This window comes from Lissotriton helveticus, chromosome 1_2 (assembly GCF_964261635.1).
Source record: "Lissotriton helveticus chromosome 1_2, aLisHel1.1, whole genome shotgun sequence".
Taxonomy (NCBI): domain Eukaryota; kingdom Metazoa; phylum Chordata; class Amphibia; order Caudata; family Salamandridae; genus Lissotriton; species Lissotriton helveticus.
The window spans coordinates 424,297,505-424,318,808 of NC_136058.1; the positions used below are offsets into that span (position 1 = coordinate 424,297,505).

Sequence of the window (21,304 nt, forward strand, 5' to 3'; positions counted from 1 at the left end):
GGACATCGCCAGCTGGTTCCTCTTCCCGCCACGCCGCGCCCCCTCCCAGTGCCGCGCCCCCCCGCCTGAAATCGTATTAAACTCCTCGCGGCCCCCGCTCCGCGGGTGCCGCTCGAGTGGAGAACTCTGTCCTGCTGTCCTGCTCGCCATTTACTGGTTGGGAGCCAACGCTTACCTGGGGAAACGTCGCTTTGCAGTCCGGCCGCAGTGGAGGTGAGAGGCGCAGGCGAGCGGGACTGCGAGGACCAGCATTCCATCGGACATCGCCAGCTGGTTCCTCTTCCCGCCGCGCCCCCTCCCAGTGCCACGCCCCCTGTCATATTTAGGTGAACCTGCTCACGCGCATCGCGGGACGCGCGCGGGGCGGCCACCGGGGCGAAGACCGGGCAAAGAGCGGGCCGTTCTAGGCCGTTAGAGGCCGGCAGAGACCGGACCGGGCCACCCCTCTGACGCTCCCGGCCCTGTAGCTCCCCCTACATACTCCATAATGGCGACCAGAACGTCACGAAGTAAGTCCGCCCAACAAGGTACTAGCACTCTGGAAAACTTTTTCCCAAAGGCGAGTAACCTAGCTAGTAAATGCTCGTCAATCCCAGAGGCGCACCTTGAGATGGGTCCGGAAAGTGTGTTTTTGGATCAGGGGGATACTTTTTCCACAGACGCTAGCACACCGATCCCACTGGATGTCACCCATATGTCACTAATGGACAGTATTGATCAGACGATCGAGTCGGTCCTTCAGCAGTTAAGAACTCCCTTGACGCAGAGGGACAGGAACTCCTCCCGGCTATCTGGGATCTCTGACCATCCTGCCATTCCGGAAAGTAGGGGATCAGTCATGCAAGATGCAGGCCAGGTCGACTTGCTTACAGACTCTGTAGGCAGCAGAGTGGAACAGCCTCCTAAAAGGAAAAGGTCCAGGAAAGCAAAGAAGGCAAAGAGGGCCAAAGTCGACACAATAGAGCCAAACCAGACTGACAGCATAGACATTTCTGCCTCTCCTGATCTCAACTTATCTGGGTCCAGGTCGAATCACATGGGCTCTCCAGCTCCCGCCTCCTTATCCTTGCACCCGGGCCCTTTTATTTTTGGTGGGGCAACTTCTACTAGCACTGACTCATTAGTTAACTCACTCACAGACATCATGAAGAATTTGCTAATCCCCATCGCAGCTAAATTGGACGCCATAGAGTCCAGACTGAAGGCTTTGGAAAGTAGTCACCTAAGGAAAAGCCCTGGGTCAGCCATAAATGTGACAAACGCCCCTCCAGTCCCCCGGGCTTCTTCGGGGAATAGTCTGCTGTCCGCTGCACCGTCTCAGGGCGCCAATATGGTGCTGCCAGGTTCAGACGGTACGCTTGTTCCCCAGACGCACCCTCTGTTACCTTCGGCACCCAGGCCCCCTGTCCCGGCCCCAAGGAGATCAAAGCAAATTCCTGCGCCACAGATAGGGGGAGTAGTGAACCCTACTAATGGCCCTACCGATGGTCCCGCTCCCCATTTTGACAGGCGCAGGGTGGTGAATCTGCCCCCAGAAGCAGTTCCATACACGGTAATCATGGTGGGAGTACCTGAGTTAACTGGTGATATGAGGGAGCCTCAAGACTCGTTACGTAATAAGGTGATAAGCTGGCTTAGTATCAACAGGCCGCTGCCTCCTAACCTGAAAGGCGAGGTCCTGATGGTCAGGAGGATCCCTTGGATTGGTCATACCCCAAAGAATAGGGCAGGGGATTGCATCATCATAAGCTTTAAAAGCCCCCATGTAGCTAACTACATCTCCAACTGGCTTGTAAGGCCTGACAAGTCCAATATTGAACTAGTCCCCCTCTCATACTTCTACCCAAATGTAAGCAGCATAGAGGCAGGGGGGGAGAAGGGGTGGACTAGAGTAGGCTTTGCTGTGGATGGCTCACGCTATAGACCAAGGCACCACCTACCACATGCCCAGGCAAAATTTATACATCATAATAGGTTTTCCTGCCTAGACCAGGTCGACTGACCACAAACCAGGGAGACCTCTTTTAGCCCTGGGAAGATGGTGGATGACGTTCAAAGTCGGGCGGGAGAGAGTATAGCCCCTGTAACTGAACTTGGCCCGCAGGATAATGCTAAAGTCGAGGTGCAAAATCGGGTGGGAATGGCTGCAGCCCCTGCAACTGAACACGGCCCGCAGGATAACGCCAAAGATCGACCACTTAGCAGTGGTGACAGTCTGGGCTTACAGGGGTCTTTTCACAACATCAGGACTGACCATATCCTGCAACCCGGGGGGGCGGAGTTGGCTGGTCCATCCGCCATCACGGAGTGCACTACTGCTCTGCCAGGAATTCATCCACCCACAGTCCTTGCGCAATCCCCTACTGTAGGTCAAGGACCTCCACCAATAGATCAGGGCCTGAGAATTGTTTCATGGAATGTAGCGGGCATTGCAAATAAGGAAGGTACACCGGAGTGGGACCACTTAGTGGGCAGTAGCGACATCCTCCTTCTCCAGGAAACGTGGGCGAGGGACACCGCAACCAGGAGCGGGTTTGAAGTATTTGAAATCCCTGCCAAATGGGGTGGGAGGGGGAGGCCGTCAGGTGGTCTGGCAATCTGGATCGCGAGCCACACTGGGTGCCAGGCGGAACAGGTGCACACGTTCTCGCAGGACATCCAGTGTGTTCGGCTCACATGGCCTGGTAAACCATCATGGGCTATTGTGAATGTCTACTCGCGACCGGTTGCCGCGCCAAACGAATCTCCAACCCTAAACGACTTGTCCTCCTTCCTGGGGCAACTCCCGGGAGATCTCAAGGTGGTGCTTGGAGGAGACTTCAACTGCCACTTTGAACCTCTTGAGGGCATGTCGGAGGGTGCCCTCACGGCCGAGGATGACTATTGGGGGGTCCCACCCTCGTCTTCCCCCTATCCCAAAGCCTGGTCCCCCCTTGCAATACAACTTATGTCCCTTACCCTGAACTACGCACTGAGGGCTTGTAATGGTTGCACCCCTTCCGATACTCCCTCAGTGTGTACTTTCAATAGGAGGGGTCACGAGTCGAGGCTAGATTACATCATGTTAGACATTACACTCTGGCCCAAAGTCCTCGACTTTAGGGTAATAAACAGGTCAGATAGTGACCATAATGCCCTTTGTTTAAATATCCAGTGGCCCTTTCATTTAGCGGGCAAAGTGGTAGAAAACCCTGGGGGAGACACGGGGGAATTGGTCCTTACAACCAACAGGCGCCGGGTTAAGTGGGGAAAGCTTGTGAGCTCAGAAGAGACCATCAGCAAGCTATACGAGTTGGCACTCCCAAGGTTTATGGAGGTGGACGCACTTCTAAACGCACCAAGAACCCCGGAATACAATGAGAAACTGGGTGACATCCACCAGGATCTCGTAAGAGACTTGGCTGAGGTATTCTACCCGGTGGTGTCCAATAGAAAGAAAAAGTCCCATGTTCCCACCTGGTATACCTCCTCTTGTAGGGCAGCAAAGACTGAGCTCATTGCTGCAATAAAAGAGGGGACAAACAAGGCCAAGGTACGTGACCTTAGGAAATACTATAAAGCTGTGATGGCGACTGCCAGGACCGAGTGGGACTGGAATCACTGGCAAGATCTTCATGATGCCCTAAAAGTCAGGGACTCCCGCAAATTCTGGGCCCTTGTTAATAATGGCATAGGGGAACTCAAAAAAGCAGTGGAACCCAATATTGCCCCCGAGGTTTGGGAGGCCCATTTTGGGGAGCTCTATCGAGACACCAACCCCTGCCCTGACACAGCTCTGCTTGCGCCCTGTGGCGCACAGGACTGTGAAATGGAACTATCCCTGGGGGAAGTGGAGGCAGCCCTGAAGCACTTATCATCGGGGAAGGCGCCAGGTCTGGATAGGCTACCTGGGGATCTGTTTAGGCATCACACGGACATCTGGGGCCCATACCTTCTTATTCTTTTTAATGCCATCCTAGGAGGTATGTCAATCCCCGGGTCGTGGCTGGGGGCAGAGATCGTTCCGATCCACAAGAAGGGATCTACTCTGCTCCCCGCCAACTACAGGCCTATTAGCCTAATAGATGTACCCCAAAAGCTCTTTGCGCGCCTCATCCTTAATCACCTCCTGGACTGGGTGGAGGACAATGACATCATGAGCCCCCTTCAGGCTGGCTTCAGAAAGAACACGTCGACCATGGACCAGATCTTCCGCCTTCTCCTCCTATATTGGAAGACTGTAACTATAGAGGGAGGAAGACTGTACATGGTCTTCGTGGATCTGAGGTCAGCCTTTGACCTAGTTCCTAGAGGGAAACTTTGGGAGGTTCTGCAGAAGCTAGGAGTGCCCCCCCACCTCCTCAGCATTATCATCAGGCTGCACGAGAACAACTATGCACAAGTGAGGTGTGGGAGGGATGGTAAGCTCTCGGGCAAATTTCCGGTCCGCCGAGGAGTCAGACAGGGCTGTGTCTTGGTGCCGACCCTGTTCTGTCTTTTCATTAACAGTGTCATTCAACATCTTGACACTGTTGAGGACAATGATGCCCCGGTTTTGGCAGGCAGGAGGGTTCCGGCAATCATGTTTGCTGACGATACCCTCCTGCTTTCCAAATCCCCCATGGGGATCCAGAGGATTGTGAATGGTTTTGGCCTTTTCTGTCGTCAACATGGGTTGGAGGTCAACACAGATAAAACTAAGTTTATGATCTTTAATCCCCCTACCAAAACCAGACCCAATCCAAAACTGGGGGAAGTTAGTCTTGAGAGGGTCTCGACCTTTATATATCTGGGGGTAACACTACAAGAAAACTTAGCTTGGGACTGCCAGATAGCGAGATCAAGGCTGAAACTATCCCAGCTAGCAGGCGCACTCCTGAAGGTGGTAAATAAGTCTACCTTTAAGCCTGTAAGCCCGGCCCTTGAAACATATAGATCCCAAGCGAAGGCAGCAGCCATGTATGGCAGCGAGTTGTGGGGTCACAAAGCAGGGAAGGCACTGGCAGCGGTGGAAAATAGTTTTTTGAGACGCCTACTTGCTCTCCCGCAAGGTACGCCACTCCTCCCCCTAAGATTGGATTTGGGGTTACACTCCATTGCTGAAGATCTCCTATCGAAACCCGTGAAGTTTTGGCACCGGATATGGACTACCGAGGAACTGTACCACTATAGGCAGGACCTTATCCATGTACTGAGGCTGAATGGTAGCAACAAAATCCCCTGGCTGGCCTATATTAAGTCAGAATTGTTCAGTTTGAACTTGCCAGACCTATGGGAAGATCCAGCTCAGGGTTGCCAAAGGATCACGCGCAAAACTCTTGCCCAGCTCTACAAAAACAAAAATCTGGCTGACATGGATAATACTCATAGCAGCGGCACCTTGACGGGACGTTTTATGGAATCCAAAAATTCTTACCTTTTTGAACCTTTTATGGATTTTATCTTTCCTCTTTTGGCGAGGAAACTGTTCCTGCAATGGAGGTTTGGCACACTCCCCACTAAAGTATTCACCCATAAATGGACCATAGGGGGTGATAAACTCTGTCCTTGTTGTAAAACCAAGGATGAAGATGATTTGCACATAATGTTTGTTTGCCACGCATACCAGAGTCCCAGGAAGCGCTGGATAGCACCGATGTGCCGAAACCTGGGTTTTCGGGAGTACCTACAAGCATACAGGGTCATGAAAACCAATACCCTGGGACATATTGTCTTTGCTGTTTCAAAATTCCTAATGGCAGCTTGGATAATAAGGAAGAAAATGTCCCCCTGAACTGGTACAACTGTGCATTCCTTACCCCATGCAGGCCCTCCAGACTTTTTATATGTAAATACTGTGTATTATATGTACTGCATTTTATTGTGTAATATATGTACTGTATTTTATTGCATCTTTTATGGCCCATGTGGCCGAAATAAAGAATTTTTGGAATTGGAATTGGAAGCTTTACATTTTTTGTTGTTATTGTAAATGATCAAGAGCTAAGTGTTCAATTGAAGCTTTACATTTTTTGTTGTTATTGTAAATGATCAAGAGCTAAGTGTTCAATTGAAGCTTTACATTTTTTGTTGTTATTGTAAATGATCAAGAGCTAAGTGTTCAATTGAAGGTTTACATTTTTTGTTGTTATTGTAAATGATCAAGAGCTAAGTGTTCAATTGAAGGTTTACATTTTTTGTTGTTATTGTAAATGATCAAGAGCTAAGTGTTCAATTGAAGCTTTACATTTTTTGTTGTTATTGTAAATGATCAAGAGCTAAGTGTTCAATTGAAGCTTTACATTTTTTGTTGTTATTGTAAATGATCAAGAGCTAAGTGTTCAATTGAAGGTTTACATTTTTTGTTGTTATTGTAAATGATCAAGAGCTAAGTGTTCAATTGAAGGTTTACATTTTTTGTTGTTATTGTAAATGATCAAGAGCTAAGTGTTCAATTGAAGGTTTACATTTTTTGTTGTTATTGTAAATGATCAAGAGCTAAGTGTTCAATTGAAGCTTTACATTTTTTGTTGTTATTGTAAATGATCAAGAGCTAAGTGTTCAATTGAAGCTTTGCATTTTTTGTTGTTATTGTAAATGATCAAGAGCTAAGTGTTCAATTGAAGGTTTACATTTTTTGTTGTTATTGTAAATGATCAAGAGCTAAGTGTTCAATTGAAGCTTTACATTTTTTGTTGTTATTGTAAATGATCAAGAGCTAAGTGTTCAATTGAAGCTTTACATTTTTTGTTGTTATTGTAAATGATCAAGAGCTAAGTGTTCAATTGAAGGTTTACGTTTTTTGTTGTTATTGTAAATGATCAAGAGCTAAGTGTTCAATTGAAGCTTTACGTTTTTTGTTGTTATTGTAAATGATCAAGAGCTAAGTGTTCAATTGAAGGTTTACATTTTTTGTTGTTATTGTAAATGATCAAGAGCTAAGTGTTCAATTGAAGGTTTACATTTTTTTGTTGTTATTGTAAATGATCAAGAGCTAAGTGTTCAATTGAAGGTTTACATTTTTTTGTTCTTACTGTAAATGATCTTTAGTGCTATTTAAGTGAAGAACCTGGCTTTTTACTTAATGGTTTTGCTTTTGAATGCAGTTTGGAAAACTGCTTGATATTGTTGCACATGTGTTGGATTGTAAAATGGGCAACAATTCTTCCTGGTGTTTTTGAAGCTTTCTGAGGCTTGGTGCACATGTTTTCTGGTTGTGTTTGGACATCAACTCTCCTTGTATTTTTAAATTGACTGATTTTGGTTGTTCACTTCTTTGGCAGTAGTAAGGGGACATTTGATAACATTGTAAAGCACCAAGGACTATATGTAATGTGCGCCTTTTCTGATATTGTAGTGCGCAATTGCGTTTTAGTGCACCATTCTTAAAGTCGCTGGATATTCTGGGCAGCATTTTAAGGCACAGTTGCGTAGTCTATTTTCAAACAGGCTTGGATTGAACTCTGGAAATATATTCGGAAACGTCTTCGGAAAAGTCTTATGCACAATCACATGAGATCATAAGGTATTACAAAAGAACAAATATACTATGTGAATTCATAACATAGAATACACAGTCTAATGCAAATTCCTGTTTTATATTCGTAGAAACCTGTAAATACATTTCTTAAATGCTTATTGAGAGACAAACTGCTTGAAGCGCCATCACGCCTAAAAGGTAATCAGAAGTAGTAGAAGACATAATGTTGGTATCGCTATTAGTCTAAAGAGTTTTTAGGGCATTCTGTGCTTATCAACCTCTGTATATTTTAGGAAAAGTTACAAGTGGTTCGCTGTGTCAAATTCCAGAACCTGGCTGGCCCAGACGGCACACACCCTCTTCTTGGCAAAGCGTGAAGAGTAGCAGTCTCTCTTTCTTGTCTCTCATCCCAAATCCCCTTCCCTCTTTGGGCACCTGCCAGTGTTGTAAATTAGCAGCTGTAGGGTTAGCATTCGCTGAAGCTACGAGTGTTTCAGCGTTATGTTGACCGGTTTTCGGAGGCCATCTTATATTCACGGCCTCCATTATTAGCAACTGCACTACCTCGTGGTCACCATGCTCTCTGTCCTACCTCTTCGCCAGTTGACCACATGGTCTGCCCAGCTACAGGCTATATTTAGCCCGTGGTCAAGGCCCGCGCATGCGCCATCGAACCGCATCTGTTATTAATTGATCACCATTGAAAGATGTTTTTCCAAACTGGGCAAGTCGTTAAACTCCTCCCACATGCTGGATGTGTCCAACAAATGTCCTTATATGTACATAAAAACGTTTTATGTGTGTACCGCCCAATTTTCACATTTGTGTGTATGTATAAAAGAACCATGTGCCTTCTGTCCGGTGTGATACTTCTTGCATTACCAAAGAGTGCTGTTTGCATGTACCACCACCCCATGGGGTCCTAATAAACATGTCTTTTGAATTCCAGTTTCCGTGCCAACTTCTATCCTATTACAATAAGAGTTACTTTCGGCATATGTAGGCTCACTGAAACTCAATACGACACCAGGGCTTCTGTTGTTTGGTCAGCAGCACTGAGAGGTGTTCAGTGGGGGTTGAGGAACTTCATCGTTCCTGGAGACGGACCTGTTTTTCAGGTGAGTGGCTGGACTCACATTTAACAACAGCCCTTTTGAACTTCTGTTTGGACATCCTGTAAGAGGTCCATTGTGTCTGGTGAAGAAGGGATGGAAGTTACTTCTCAAACCTCCCAAACAGGATATTGTGGACTATGTACTTGGTCTCCGTTCCAGGATGGCAGAGTATATGAATAAGGCCACCAAAAACCTTGAGGCTAGCCAGGAATTGCAAAAGGCATGGCATGACTAAAAGGCTGTTCTGACTGTTTACCAGCCAGGGCAGAAAGTGTGGGCTCTGGAGCCTCTGGCCCCAGCAGCCCTCTAGGACAAGTGGAGTGGCCCCCATACAATTGTTGAACAGAAGGGAGATGTTACCTATTTGGTAGACCTTGGAACTCCCAGAAGCCCCCAAAGGGTATTCCATGACAACAGACTGAAACCATATGTTGACAGGGCAGACATGGGCTTGCTCATGGTTACTGATGAGGGACAGGAGGATGAGAGTGACACTCTCCCAGACCTGCTCCCACAGAACCCTGATGATGGGTCAGTGAATGGTGTAGCCTTGGCAGGCAGCCTCACTGCCCAGCAGCAAGCTGATTGCAGACAGGTGCTCAATCAGTATTGGAACATGTTCTCACTGACTCCAAGTCAGACTACCTGGTACACTCATGAAGTGGACACTGGGGACAGTCTGCCTGTTACAAATAAGATTTGCAGGCAGCCAGACCATGTCAGGGACAGTATCAGGACTGAAGTCCAGAAGATGTTGGATTTGGAGTTATTGAACCCTCAGAGAGCCCTTGTCCAGTAGTCTTAGTCCCCAAACCTCACACCCAGGGCAATGGGGCGTTAACTGTTAACACACAATGTTAGCTGCGGGGTGATAGTGTTCTGGGAAATAATGGTAAGAGGTGTATTTATTTTAGGGTATTATTTGGGGGGGTTAGAGGTATGTATTTCTTTTTAGGACTGAGTATTTTTTTCAGGGTACTTATTTATATCAGCGCTTTATCTGTGCATGCACAGTGTTAGGATCGTGATGTTAGGGTTATAGGGAATAAGAGTAGGAAGAGTATTAAGTTTGCAAGTTTTATTATTTTTGATGTGTTATTAGTTTTAGGGGTTGTTGCTATTTATGTTTTAGGATTTTTTTTGTTTACAGGTTTTTTAGTAGCTGTACAAGTAGCGTGCTAGAAGTGGAATGTTAAGGCTACAGGGGTGCGGTTATTCAGTCTTTGAATAGACTCATTACATCAAATCCAGCCTCCACATCCTTCAGCATCATCAACATCGACAAACCCAGCCTCCACATCCTTCAGCATCATCAACATCGACAAACCCAGCCTTCACATCCTTCAGCATCATCAACATTGACAAACCTAGCCTCCACATCCTTCAGCATCATCAACATTGACAAACCCAGCCTCCACATCCTTCTGCATCATAAACATTGACAAACCCAGCCTCCACATCCTTCACCATCATCATTGACAAACCCAGCCTCCACATCCTTCACCATCATCAACATTGACAAACCCAGCCTCCGTATCCTTCTGCATCATCAGCATCGACAAACCCAGCCTTCACATCCTTCACCATCAACATTGACAAACTCAGCCTCCACATCCTTCACCATCATCAACATTGACAAACCCAGCCTCCAGATCCTTCTGCATCATCAACATTGACAAACCCAGCCTCCACATCCTTCACCATCATCAACATCGACAAACGCAGCCTCCACATCCTTCAGCATCATCAACATCGACAAACCCAGCCTCCACATCCTACAGCATCATAAACATCGACAAACCCAGCCTCCACATCCTTCACCATCATCAACATCGACAAACCCAGCCTCCACATCCTTCGCCATCGACATCGACAAACCCAGTCTTAACATCCTTCAGCATCATCAACATCGACAAACCCAGCCTCCACATCCTTCGCCATCATCAACATCGACAAACCCAGCCTCCACATCCTTCAGCATCATCAACATCGACAAACCCAGCCTCCACATCCTTCACATCATCAACATTGAAAACCCAGCCTCCACATCCTTCTGCATCATCAACATTGACAAACCCAGCCTCCACCTGCATCACCATCATCAACATTGGCAAACCCAGCCTCCACATCCTTCTGCATCATCAGCATTGACAAACCTAGCCTCCACATCCTTCACCATCATCAACATTGACAAACTCAGCCTCCACATCCTTCACCATCATCAACATCGACAAACCCAACCTCCACATCCTTCACCATCATCAACATCGACAAACCCAGCCTCCACATCCTTCACCATCATCAACATTGACAAACCCAGCCTCCACATCCTTCTGCATAATCAGCATCGACAAACCCAGCCTCCACATCCTTCTGCATCATCAACATCGACAAACCCAGCCTCCACATCCTTCACCATCATCAACATCGACAAACCCAGCCTCTACATCCTTCAGCATCATCAACATCGACAAACCCAGCCTCCACATCCTTCACATCATCAACATTGAAAACCCAGCCTCCACATCCTTCTGCATCATCAACATTGACAAACCCAGCCTCCACATCCTTCACCATCATCAACATTGACAAACCCAGCCTCCACATCCTTCTGCATCATCAACATTGACAAACCGAGCCTCCACATCCTTCAGCATCATCAACATTGACAAACCCAGCCTCCACATCCTTCACCATCAACATCGACAAACCCAGCCTCCACAACCTTCACCATCATCAACATTGACAAACCCAGCCTCCACATCCTTCTGCATCATCAACATTGACAAACCCAGCCTCCACCTGCATCACCATCATCAACATTGGCAAACCCAGCCTCCACATCCTTCTGCATCATCAGAATTGACAAACCCAGCCTCCACATCCTTCACCATCATCAACATTGACAAACCCAGCCTCCACATCCTTCACCATCATCAACATCGACAAACCCAACCTCCACATGCTTCACCATCATCAACATCGACAAACCCAGCCTTCACATCCTTCACCATCATCAACATTGACAAACCCAGCCTCCACATCCTTCTGCATAATCAGCATCGACAAACCCAGCCTCCACATCCTTCTGCATCATCAGCATGCACAAATAAAGCCTGCACATCCACAGTAGTTGCCCACAAAACAGGTCCCTGCAGCATTTTGTGCTTCACAGTGAAGTTCAAGTCCCATCGAAGTGAGAAGTCTCTTCCCGGAGTTTAGAATCCTATTCATCATCTGCGTGGAAGCATCACATACCTGAAGTCTCTCCTGGAACCTCTTGGGCTTCATGAGGATCCGAAACTGAAAATGAAACAACACTTATTAATATCAAGGCTTTCACAGACAAGTAATCCAAAACCAGTTTCCACTTTAAAGTGATTTCATGAATTATTCTTAGGTTGCGGTAATGTGGGATGTGAAGTAGCCATCAAAATCTTAGTCAGAATGTGCATGAATGGTTCCTTTATGTGCCAGGGTTTATTACGGAGATATTGATTATGATGGGCTCAGGGCTTTGTCAATTACTTGAACATGGTAGGGGGTGGGGGTTGGGCTCTTGAATAGCCAAAACCCATTGGCTAATCAAGATGTACCCTCCGATGAGGGAAGGAAAGGATATCAGCCATCAGACAGATACCACATCAATGCCAGGATGTAGTAAATGGAGTAGAAAGGTGTTCCTGAACACTGTGGAACAGATGCTGGAGTTACAACAGGATATACCAATATAGTATACAACTTATCAGTTAAAAACAAACCTGCATCAGAGGACCAGCTACAAAATGATCACAAGAGGTATGTTATTTCTAGAATGTTCTAATGGTGAGGATGCCAGCCACTGAACTTGCGGTTCCCTGTCTGGTTTACAATGGGAACCACTGAGTTTTCTGACAACTGAGTCTCAGATGGCTCTTACATCATCAATCAATCAAGCAGGGTTCTTCTAAAGCGCAACTATTCTCCAGTTAGGGTGTCAAGTAGGCCTGGGCCTGCCCAGAGTTTTCAGAGTGCCGCTAAGAGGAACTCCGCAAAGTGCAAAACACTCTCCGCCACACTACAGAGTACAATAGAAAAATACAGTTTGCAGTGATTTTCAGTGCTGGATGCTTGTCCGCACTGTGTAGTCATGACGAACGGCACCATGCACAGCTCAAGCGGGCGCTGCTTTCCTTTCTGCCGCTCAAGTAGATTTTTACTCGAACTGGCAGCTTCTCAACGCGAGCGGTCACAAGCATACGCGACCACTCGCAATGAGAAATCAAACCCCCCCTCCATCCCCCCCGCCCCCGCGTTGAGAAATCTCGCCGGGAGGTTGATTTTTCAAGCTCATGCTTGCCAACGTGATGTTGACGATCACGGAATAGGAAAAATATCGCCGGGAGGTGGATTTTACTTGCTCGCCAACTTGACATTGACGAATGTGAGCGAGGAAAAAAACTACGATCCGCTACTCGGATATGCAGAGGCAGGGAGTTCCAGGTCTTTGCAGTGAGATAGGAGAAGGATTTTCCTCCAGCCGTGGTCTTGTCGATCCGTGGTATAGTAGCCAGGGCCTATTGGGTGGAGCGGAGATGTCTGGTGGTTGTGTGGAGGGAGAGGTGGCGGTTGAGGTATACAGGTTTAGCATTGTGGAGGGCTTTGCAGGTGTGCATGAGGAGCTTGAAGGTAAATATTTTTTTGATCGGGAGCCCGTTTGGGTTTTTCTGGTGAATGGTGATGTGACTGCAATGGGAGATGTACGGGATGAGCCTGGCAGAGGCATGCTGGATGTTCTGTAGTTTCTTTTGGAGCTTTTTGGTGGTACTGGTGTAGAGTGCGTTGCTGTACTCCAGTCTGCTACTGACAAGTGCATGGGTGACCATTTTCCTGGGCACGGTGGGGAACCGCTTGAAAATCTTACAAAACATATGGAGCTTGTGAAAGCAGGCGGATGAGACGGCATGGATTCATAGAGAGTGAGGAGTCCAGGATGATGCCAAGGTTATGTGCATTGTCTGTGGTTGTGGTGTGGGTTCCGAGGGCTGCGGGACACCACGAGTCATTCCAAGCAGAAGGGATGGAGCCCAGGATCAGGACTTTGGTCTTGTCTGAGTTGAGCTTGAGGCAGCCGTCCTTCATCCAGGTGGCGACTGCCTTCAGCACGTTGTAGAAGTTGCTCTAGGAGGCTGTGGACTTGCCTGAGGGAGAGAATCATCAGGTTGTTGCCTGTGTAGGAAAAGATGTTGAGTCTGTGGCTTCTGACGATGGCTGCAAGCGAAACCATGTAGATGTTGAAGAGGATGGGGCTCAGAGGGGACCCCTGGGGCACTTCGCAGCTGATCTCTGTGGGTTCTGAGTAGAACGGTGTCGAAGGCTGCCGAGAGGTCCAGTAGGATGAGGGCTGCAGTTTTGCCTCAGTCGGGGAGGGTGCGGATGTCATCTGTAGCAACAAGGAGGGCAGCTTCAGTGCTGTGGTTGCTTCTGTGGCCAACATGGAGAAGTCTGGGATGTGGTTCATTTTGATGAACTCGGAGAGTTGGGTGTTGACCTTCTCGATCACTTTGGTTGGGAAGGGGAGCAGAGAGATAGGTCTCTAATTATTGAGGTCCATCTGGTCTGCAGAGGGTTTCTTCAGCAGGGGGATTGATATCTGCATGTTTCCAGTCTTCAGAGAAGGTGGCGGACCCAATGGAGCAGTTGATGGTGCGGTAGTGTTGGGGGGCGATGGAGGTGCTGGCTCTGTTGGAGATGTGGGAGGGCAGTGATCTGAGGAGGCTCTGGAGGGGATGCTCTTTATGATACTGAGGGTATATTCAGAGGTGAGGATGGTCCAGTTGGGCAGGGTCTGCTGGGGTTTGGAGCCATTGGGTGCAATGCTTATTCATGGATTTTGGTTGCAAAGCTGTCGCAGATCTTCTTGATCTTGCGGTGGAAGAAAGTGGCGAGGTTGTGGCAGAGGTCTTGAGAGGGGAGAATGTCTGCTGGCTCTGTGCTGGGTTTGACACATTCTCTGACCATGGTGAAGAGTTCTTTGCTGTTGAGTGCATTGGCATTGATGTGTTTCTGTAAAGCAGATTTCTTTGCTTATGCTGATGAGGCGGTGTGCAGTGATGGCGGTTTTTGAAGGCTGCATGGTCTACCAAGATCTTGCTACTCCTCCATTTTTTCTCGAGCCGTTTGCACATGTGCATGGATTCTTGGAGGGTGGGAGAAAATCAGCTGGTTATCTTGGAGGGCTGCATGCCTGAGGGTTCCATGAAGGGATACAGTGTGTGGGTGCAGTTGGAGATCCAGCAGTGGAGGTTGCGTGTTGAGGCATTGACGTTCGTGATTGTTGGTGGTGGAGTTTTGCTGAGGGTTGTGGTGAGATGGTCTTCGGTGACTTTTTTCCAGCTTCTGTGAGGATGGCGGAGCGCATGGTACTGTAAAGTGAGTTTGGGAAAGGAGGCATGGACGCAGTGGTGGTCGGTCCAATGTAGCTCAGAGGTGCGGCTGACGGAGATGTTGTTGCTCTTGGAGAAGATGGGGGTGGAGCGTGTGTCCTGCTGAGTGGGTTAGAAGGTGACCAGTTGCTTGAGTCCGGTGGTGGCAATGTTCTCCAGCAGGGAAAAGGTGTTGTGGTCGACTAGGTGTCCAGGTGGAAATTGACGTCACCGAGGAAGATGTAGCCTGTTGAGGCAAGAGCACGATGAGCGATAAAGTCGGCTATGACTTTGCTGAAGGGGGAGATGGGGCCTGAGGGTCTGCAGACGAGGGTGCCAGGGAGGGTGGTGTTTGGTTGGTCTGGATCTGGAAGTGGAGGTATTCCATGTCGCATGAGTGGTCATCTGGGGCATCCATGTTTTTATGAAGAAGGTGACGTCGGGGAAGATGGAGTTGAGGAGATCCCAGATCTCTACGACATGTTTTCTGAGAGAGCGAGTGTTGAGTAGGATGCAGCTTAAGTTGTTCAGTACTTGATGGTTGTGCGGTCGGTGGGCCTGGTGTGCGGAGGCAGCAGAAGACGCAGTTGCACAGGTGAACAGGCCTTGGGTATCCTTTGGAGATATGAGATGGCAACAGGCAGTGGGGCATCTGGGATTGAGTGCGTCGAGGGTACTGGTGTTGCAGAAGTAGGAGCCACGAGAACCAAGATCCCTGTTGGTGGGCGTGGTCCAGGCTTGGACAGGTGAAGGTGGGCTTGTCTTTGGTATGACCGTGCAGCTGCTGGCATTAAGAAGTGGTGGAGAGGTGAGAGGTGCTGGTCAGCTGGGAGGTGGAAAGCCATGCTGGGAGGGGGCAGAGATGCAGGAGCAGGTAGCGGCGAGGGGGGAAAGCAAGAAGGGGGCACAGAGAACGGCACAGAAAGAGAGATAAAACAAGAGAAATACAAAAAATAAAGGAAACCTAAATAAGTACAGAGAACAGAAAGACAGACGATAGTCACCACTGGACCACCAGGAATGTTGCCCAGGTGGGAGCCGGTGGGTGGAGGAGGGCTTGAACTAAGGATCTGGGCACAGGAGGGCAGACCACTATTAGGTGAAGCTGCACAGCGGTAGAAAAACACATACTGACACGGTCAGTGAAGTCATAACATCTTGGCCTGTGGCCATCAGTTTCTGGACAGCTGGGTTGCAATCACCGCACCATATTGACAGCCGATCTACTGTAGGGCTTTGCACACTACAGACTCTATGGGGGGGCTTTTACCAGAATTGATGTTGACTTTTCCTGACTGGCACATAAACCCTGGCAGTGAAGGGTGGAGATGACTATTAGGAAGTACTGATGTGCCCCTGACAGCAAATATCTTTATAGAGCCACTCATCAAGATGAGGGTAAATGAAATCATTGGCCTTCTGAGATACGTTACAACCACTGCGATGAACTCTGTAAAAGTTATTGGTGGGACTGAACCTCAGCACCTTGTGTGAGACGTTGGCCTGGCATATGATGTCCACTATTCTAGTGGGCACCTTGTACCAGTCCAAACAACGCTTATTGATGATTAGGCTAAAGACAACCTTTATAGAAAGCTATCCTAGTGGTAGCTGTGGAGAGCAGCCTTCAGGCTAAGTCTCGAAGGAATGTAAAGCTGCTTGTTTTACCAGTCTATAATCTTGTGAATGACCAAATGAAAGGAGAACCGCACAAGAGATATATAAAATAAATGTATTCATTACTAAACACTCTCTACTAACCTCTTTATGAGATTAGAGCACAAAGCTAAAAATATTTTTACATTTTACAATATTAAAGCACTAGAACGCCAGTAAATAGCACAATAAACAGTGGGCTCCAGGTGGAGACCAAACCATATACTAAGAAAGTGGTATAACAACCACGACTTAACTAGACACAGTGCCTAGAGAATGTAGAGCGGGTAAAAAACAGGGGAATGATTCGGTTTAGGACAGAACAGAGGCCAGAATCTTAGTACAAATCAAAAAAACAAAATCCGTCTTACACCATAAATCACAAAATCAATATTTTGCCTAAAGGATTGTTTAATTATCCTTGGGTTCTATTCATTCAAATGATCTTACTTTTTTCTTTTTTGTTATGCAAAAGCAACAATCCTGTCACAAGACAAGCTAGAGCAAGGCCCCAATTGCATATACACATACATTAAAGGTGCAAGAACATTTTTCTGAAATACTTGTGTTCACAAATATATACAGTGCAAATAAGGAAAACTTGAATATACAGTACATTTATCAAAAAAAAATATATATATATATATATATATATATATATATATATATATATATATATATATATATATATATATATATATATATATATATATATGTCTCACAAAGGCAATGTTGCCTAACAATAAATCTAAAAGAACATATAATGTCCTACAACATTCCTCAGGCAAGAGGTAGTCCTACTAAATTCTGTCATGGTGAAATAGAGTCAAGGTGGGTTGTTGTTTCCCCGTCCTCAACCTAATTTACTTATCCAACCAAGGGAGAGGTCAACAGTGATAGTCAGAACTCAAGAACAGAGCTCTATTTCACGGGTTCTGTGTTGTCCAATTTCAGGACCTAACTACAACTTGGTTCTGTGTCGAACCTCTGTTGATAGAGCCAACGCGATTCGACCTTCTGAATGGCGGTTCTTTATGGGAAGGTCTTCATCAGGGATAGTCGTTTTTCAAAAGACGACTTGTGTACCTGAACAAACCAACGCCACTACCAATGTACATTGGTTTGTAAATCCCCAGAAAGGTTTTGCATCTGGTTTGCATTGTAAATCTGCCTAGATCTTGACATCACCTCCTTTTAGTCAAGTCTTTAAAGCTCATCCAAGACACTCCAGAGAGTCAAAAAGACCAACTTTCCAACTTAGAACTAGACCCAGAATTTTGGTAATTAAGGGGCATCTGCAATGTGACCTCTGATAGTGCGGGGAGGTCAATACCACTTTACGGATGCGGGAAAAGCACAACAAGGCCTTTTACAGCGCTTCACCTGGGATTGCATGAAGGTCGATAACACTTTACGGATGCAGGAAAAGCACAACAAGGCCTTTTACAGCGCTTCACCTGGGATTGCATAAAGGTCGATACCACTTTACGGATGCGGGAAAAGCTCAACAAGGCCTTTTACAGCGCTTCACCTGGGATTGCATGAAGGTCGATACCACTTTACGGATGCGGGAAAAGCACAACAAGACCTTTTAAAGCACTTCACCTGGGATTGCATGAAGGTCGATACCACTTTACGGATGCGGGAAAAGCTCAACAAGGCCTTTTACAGCGCTTCACCTGGGATTGCATGAGGGTCGATAGCACTTTACGGATGCGGGAAAAGCACAACAAGGCCCGTTACAGCGCTTCACCTGGGATTGCATGAAGGTCGATACCACTTTACGGATGCGGGAAAAGCACAACAAGGCCTTTTACAGCGCTTCACCTGGGATTGCATGAAGGTCGATACCACTTTACGGTTGCGGGAAAAGCTCAACAAGGCCTTTTACAGCTCTTCACCTAGGATTGCATGAGGTCGATACCACTTTACGGATGCGGGAAAAGCTCAACAAGGCCTTTTACAGCGCTTCACCTGGGATTGCATGAGGTCGATACCACTTTACAGATGTGGTAAAAGCTCAACAAGGCCTTTTACAGCGCTTCACCTGGGATTGCATGAAGGTCGATACCACTTTACGGATGCGGGATAAGCACAACAAGGCCTTTTACAGCGCTTCACCTGGGATTGCATGAGGGTCGATACCACTTTACGGATGCGGGAAAAGCACAACAAGGCCTTTCACAGCGCTTCACCTGGGATTGCATGAAGGTCGATATCACTTTACGGATGCGGGAAAAGCACAACAAGGCCTTTTACAGCGCTTCACCTGGGATTGCATGAAGGTCGATACCACTCTTCTCACAATATTTTATGAAGTTTGATCAATCACCAGCAGAGGTAGCGATGGGAGGGGCAACTGCACCACAAAAGCACTCAAAACAACAAAAAGCAGGCTCCAAGGAAGACTCCCTGAGGTGCCTACTGCTCAAACCCGACCAAATACACTTTCAAGGAGTTCCAATGTGGAATCCTCAAAAATGTTGGCTTAGAAAAATCCTCTGTAGTATGCTTAAGGAAGAAAACCTATGACAATGCTTTAAATTTGGCCAACAAGGTGGGCCTTGGGATGTGATCTTGAAGGATCGCCCCCTCTTACCTCGCATTCTCTTCCCTCTGAGTCTGGCTGACGCCTCCCTCAGGCTGACCTTGGTGAATCCTTCGATGGTCACCTCAATGGCCGAGTCCGAGCCGTAGAACTGTACAAGGAGGTGTTTGGTGTCAATTGGGTCTGCTTTCTCCAGGCTTCCTCGTGGGATGTTTTGCTTTCCTTTGAAGTTGATTTCTGATAATTTATTTTTAAATCTTTTGAACTCAGCTTCGGTGAGATCCTCCAGGGCGTGGAGCAGGATGTCGCCAGATGTGCTCCCTACGTCCGCCATGGCTCACGGGAGGCTCCGTCTGAAAAACAAAGATGGGTGATAAGAAAGAGGGCAGGTCATAAACTCAAGAGACACAGAAGTGAGACACATAACAACAGACTCCTCACATCTGCACAATGTCTTTCAATTAGTGGATGAACACCACTTAATATAGCGCTACTGTGAGCCCAGTAGGGCATCTTGGAGCTGTAGTAGTTGCCCTGCTATTAGATATAATCATGTGCACTCTAATGTAGAGTGCAATCTAGAGCAGGGGGTACAATGTAACTGCAGAAGGGCTTGATCAGTGCTAGATTTTTCGGAAATCCAGAAAAGGGAAATAATTGTAATTACAAGGAAATTATTTACTTAGTTATTCTAAAAATATGGCTTGATCCTGCGTTGAACACCCCCAGATGCCATTACAGACACTTAAAAACTCTGCAGCAAAACTTTACAAACTTCCATGTAAAGGTTGGTTGGGAGGCATAAAGTGCGACTCTTAACAAGGTGTGTCGAGACCCTGCCTGAAATCAGGCCAGGAGTCTGACACTGCGGCGACACAGAGTTCGATATTTGGTTATTGACTCCTGGCATAGGGTAATCGAGGCCTCTAGAGCTTGCACTTAGCATCTAGCTTGTATGCAAAATTACTTTATAGGCAGCCTTCCCGTTCTAAAGCAATCTAAGTAATAGGTGTTTCAGTTGTAGATCTCACTTGATAGAAAAACGAACATCATATTTTACCCTCAGGTGATTCGATCTCTTGATCCACAGGCTGAAAACAAATGTCAGGGAGTTTTGTTAAATTACACAGCTCTTTTTGCGACACCTATATTAATCTGCACTGTTGTCCATGTTTCCTTCCGTATTTAGAGTGTCTAGGTTTCGGTTCCTAGCCTACTGTGCTTGCCAACCCAGTGATGCTAAATTTGCACCAGGTATAGATTATGGCATAGATGGACATTGCTACTGCGGGCATCATCGCGGTCGTGCAGTTATAGATTATGGCATAAATGGACATTGCTACTGCCGGCATCATCGCGGTCGTGCAGGTACAGATTATGGCATAGATGGACATTGCTACTGCCGGTATCATCGCGGTCGTGCAGGTACAGATTATGGCATACATGGACATTGCTACTGCCGGTTTCATCGCGGTCGTGCAGATATAGATTGTGGCATACATGGAGATTGCTACTGCTGGTATCATTGCAGTCGTGCAGGTATAGATTATGGCATAAATGGACATTCCTAATGCGGGCATCATCGCAGTCGTGCAGGTATAGATTATGGAATACATGGACATTGCCACTGCCGGTATCATCGCGGTCGTGCAGGTATAGATTATGGCATACGTGGACATTGCTACTGCCGGTATCCTTGCTGTTATGCAGGCATAGATTATGGAATACATGGACGTTGCTACTGCCAGTATCATCGCAGTCGTGCAGGTATAGATTATGGCATACGTGGACATTGCTACTGCTGGCATCATCGTGGTTGTGCAGGTATAGATTACGGCATACGTGGACATTGCTACTGCCGGCATCATCGCGGTTGTGCAGGTGTAGATTATGATATTTATTGAAGTTATATTTAGAAGCATTTAGATTGTCATATGGGCACAGGTTATGGCATACCTTGGTATGTGTTTAACGGTCGCCTCATTGTTGGGCCTGCACACATCATGGAACTCACTGACATTTTACTTACCTATACCAACAGAATGCATGGAGCCCAGTAAGGGGGGCCGTGGCTAACCACCAAGCGTCGTGGATGTGTCTTAGCCGAGCTCCAGAGAGGATCCATATTCCTGATCATACCTGC

At 47.1% G+C, this 21,304-nt stretch overlaps 1 protein-coding gene across 1 annotated transcript in view; it reads right to left on the bottom strand.

Moving 5' to 3' along the window:
* LOC144804899 (NACHT, LRR and PYD domains-containing protein 3-like) overlaps positions 1-19,507 on the bottom strand; it is a 141,319-nt gene extending 121,812 nt beyond the window's left edge. The window contains exons 1-2 of the mRNA XM_078671933.1: positions 19,213-19,507; positions 11,812-11,856 (exon numbers count right to left, since the gene is read on the bottom strand). Of these exons, the coding sequence (XP_078528059.1) occupies positions 11,812-11,856; positions 19,213-19,495 (328 nt within the window). The 5' untranslated portion in view covers positions 19,496-19,507. The remainder of the gene's footprint in view (positions 1-11,811; positions 11,857-19,212) is intronic.
* Between the last annotated feature and the right edge of the window lie 1,797 nt (positions 19,508-21,304).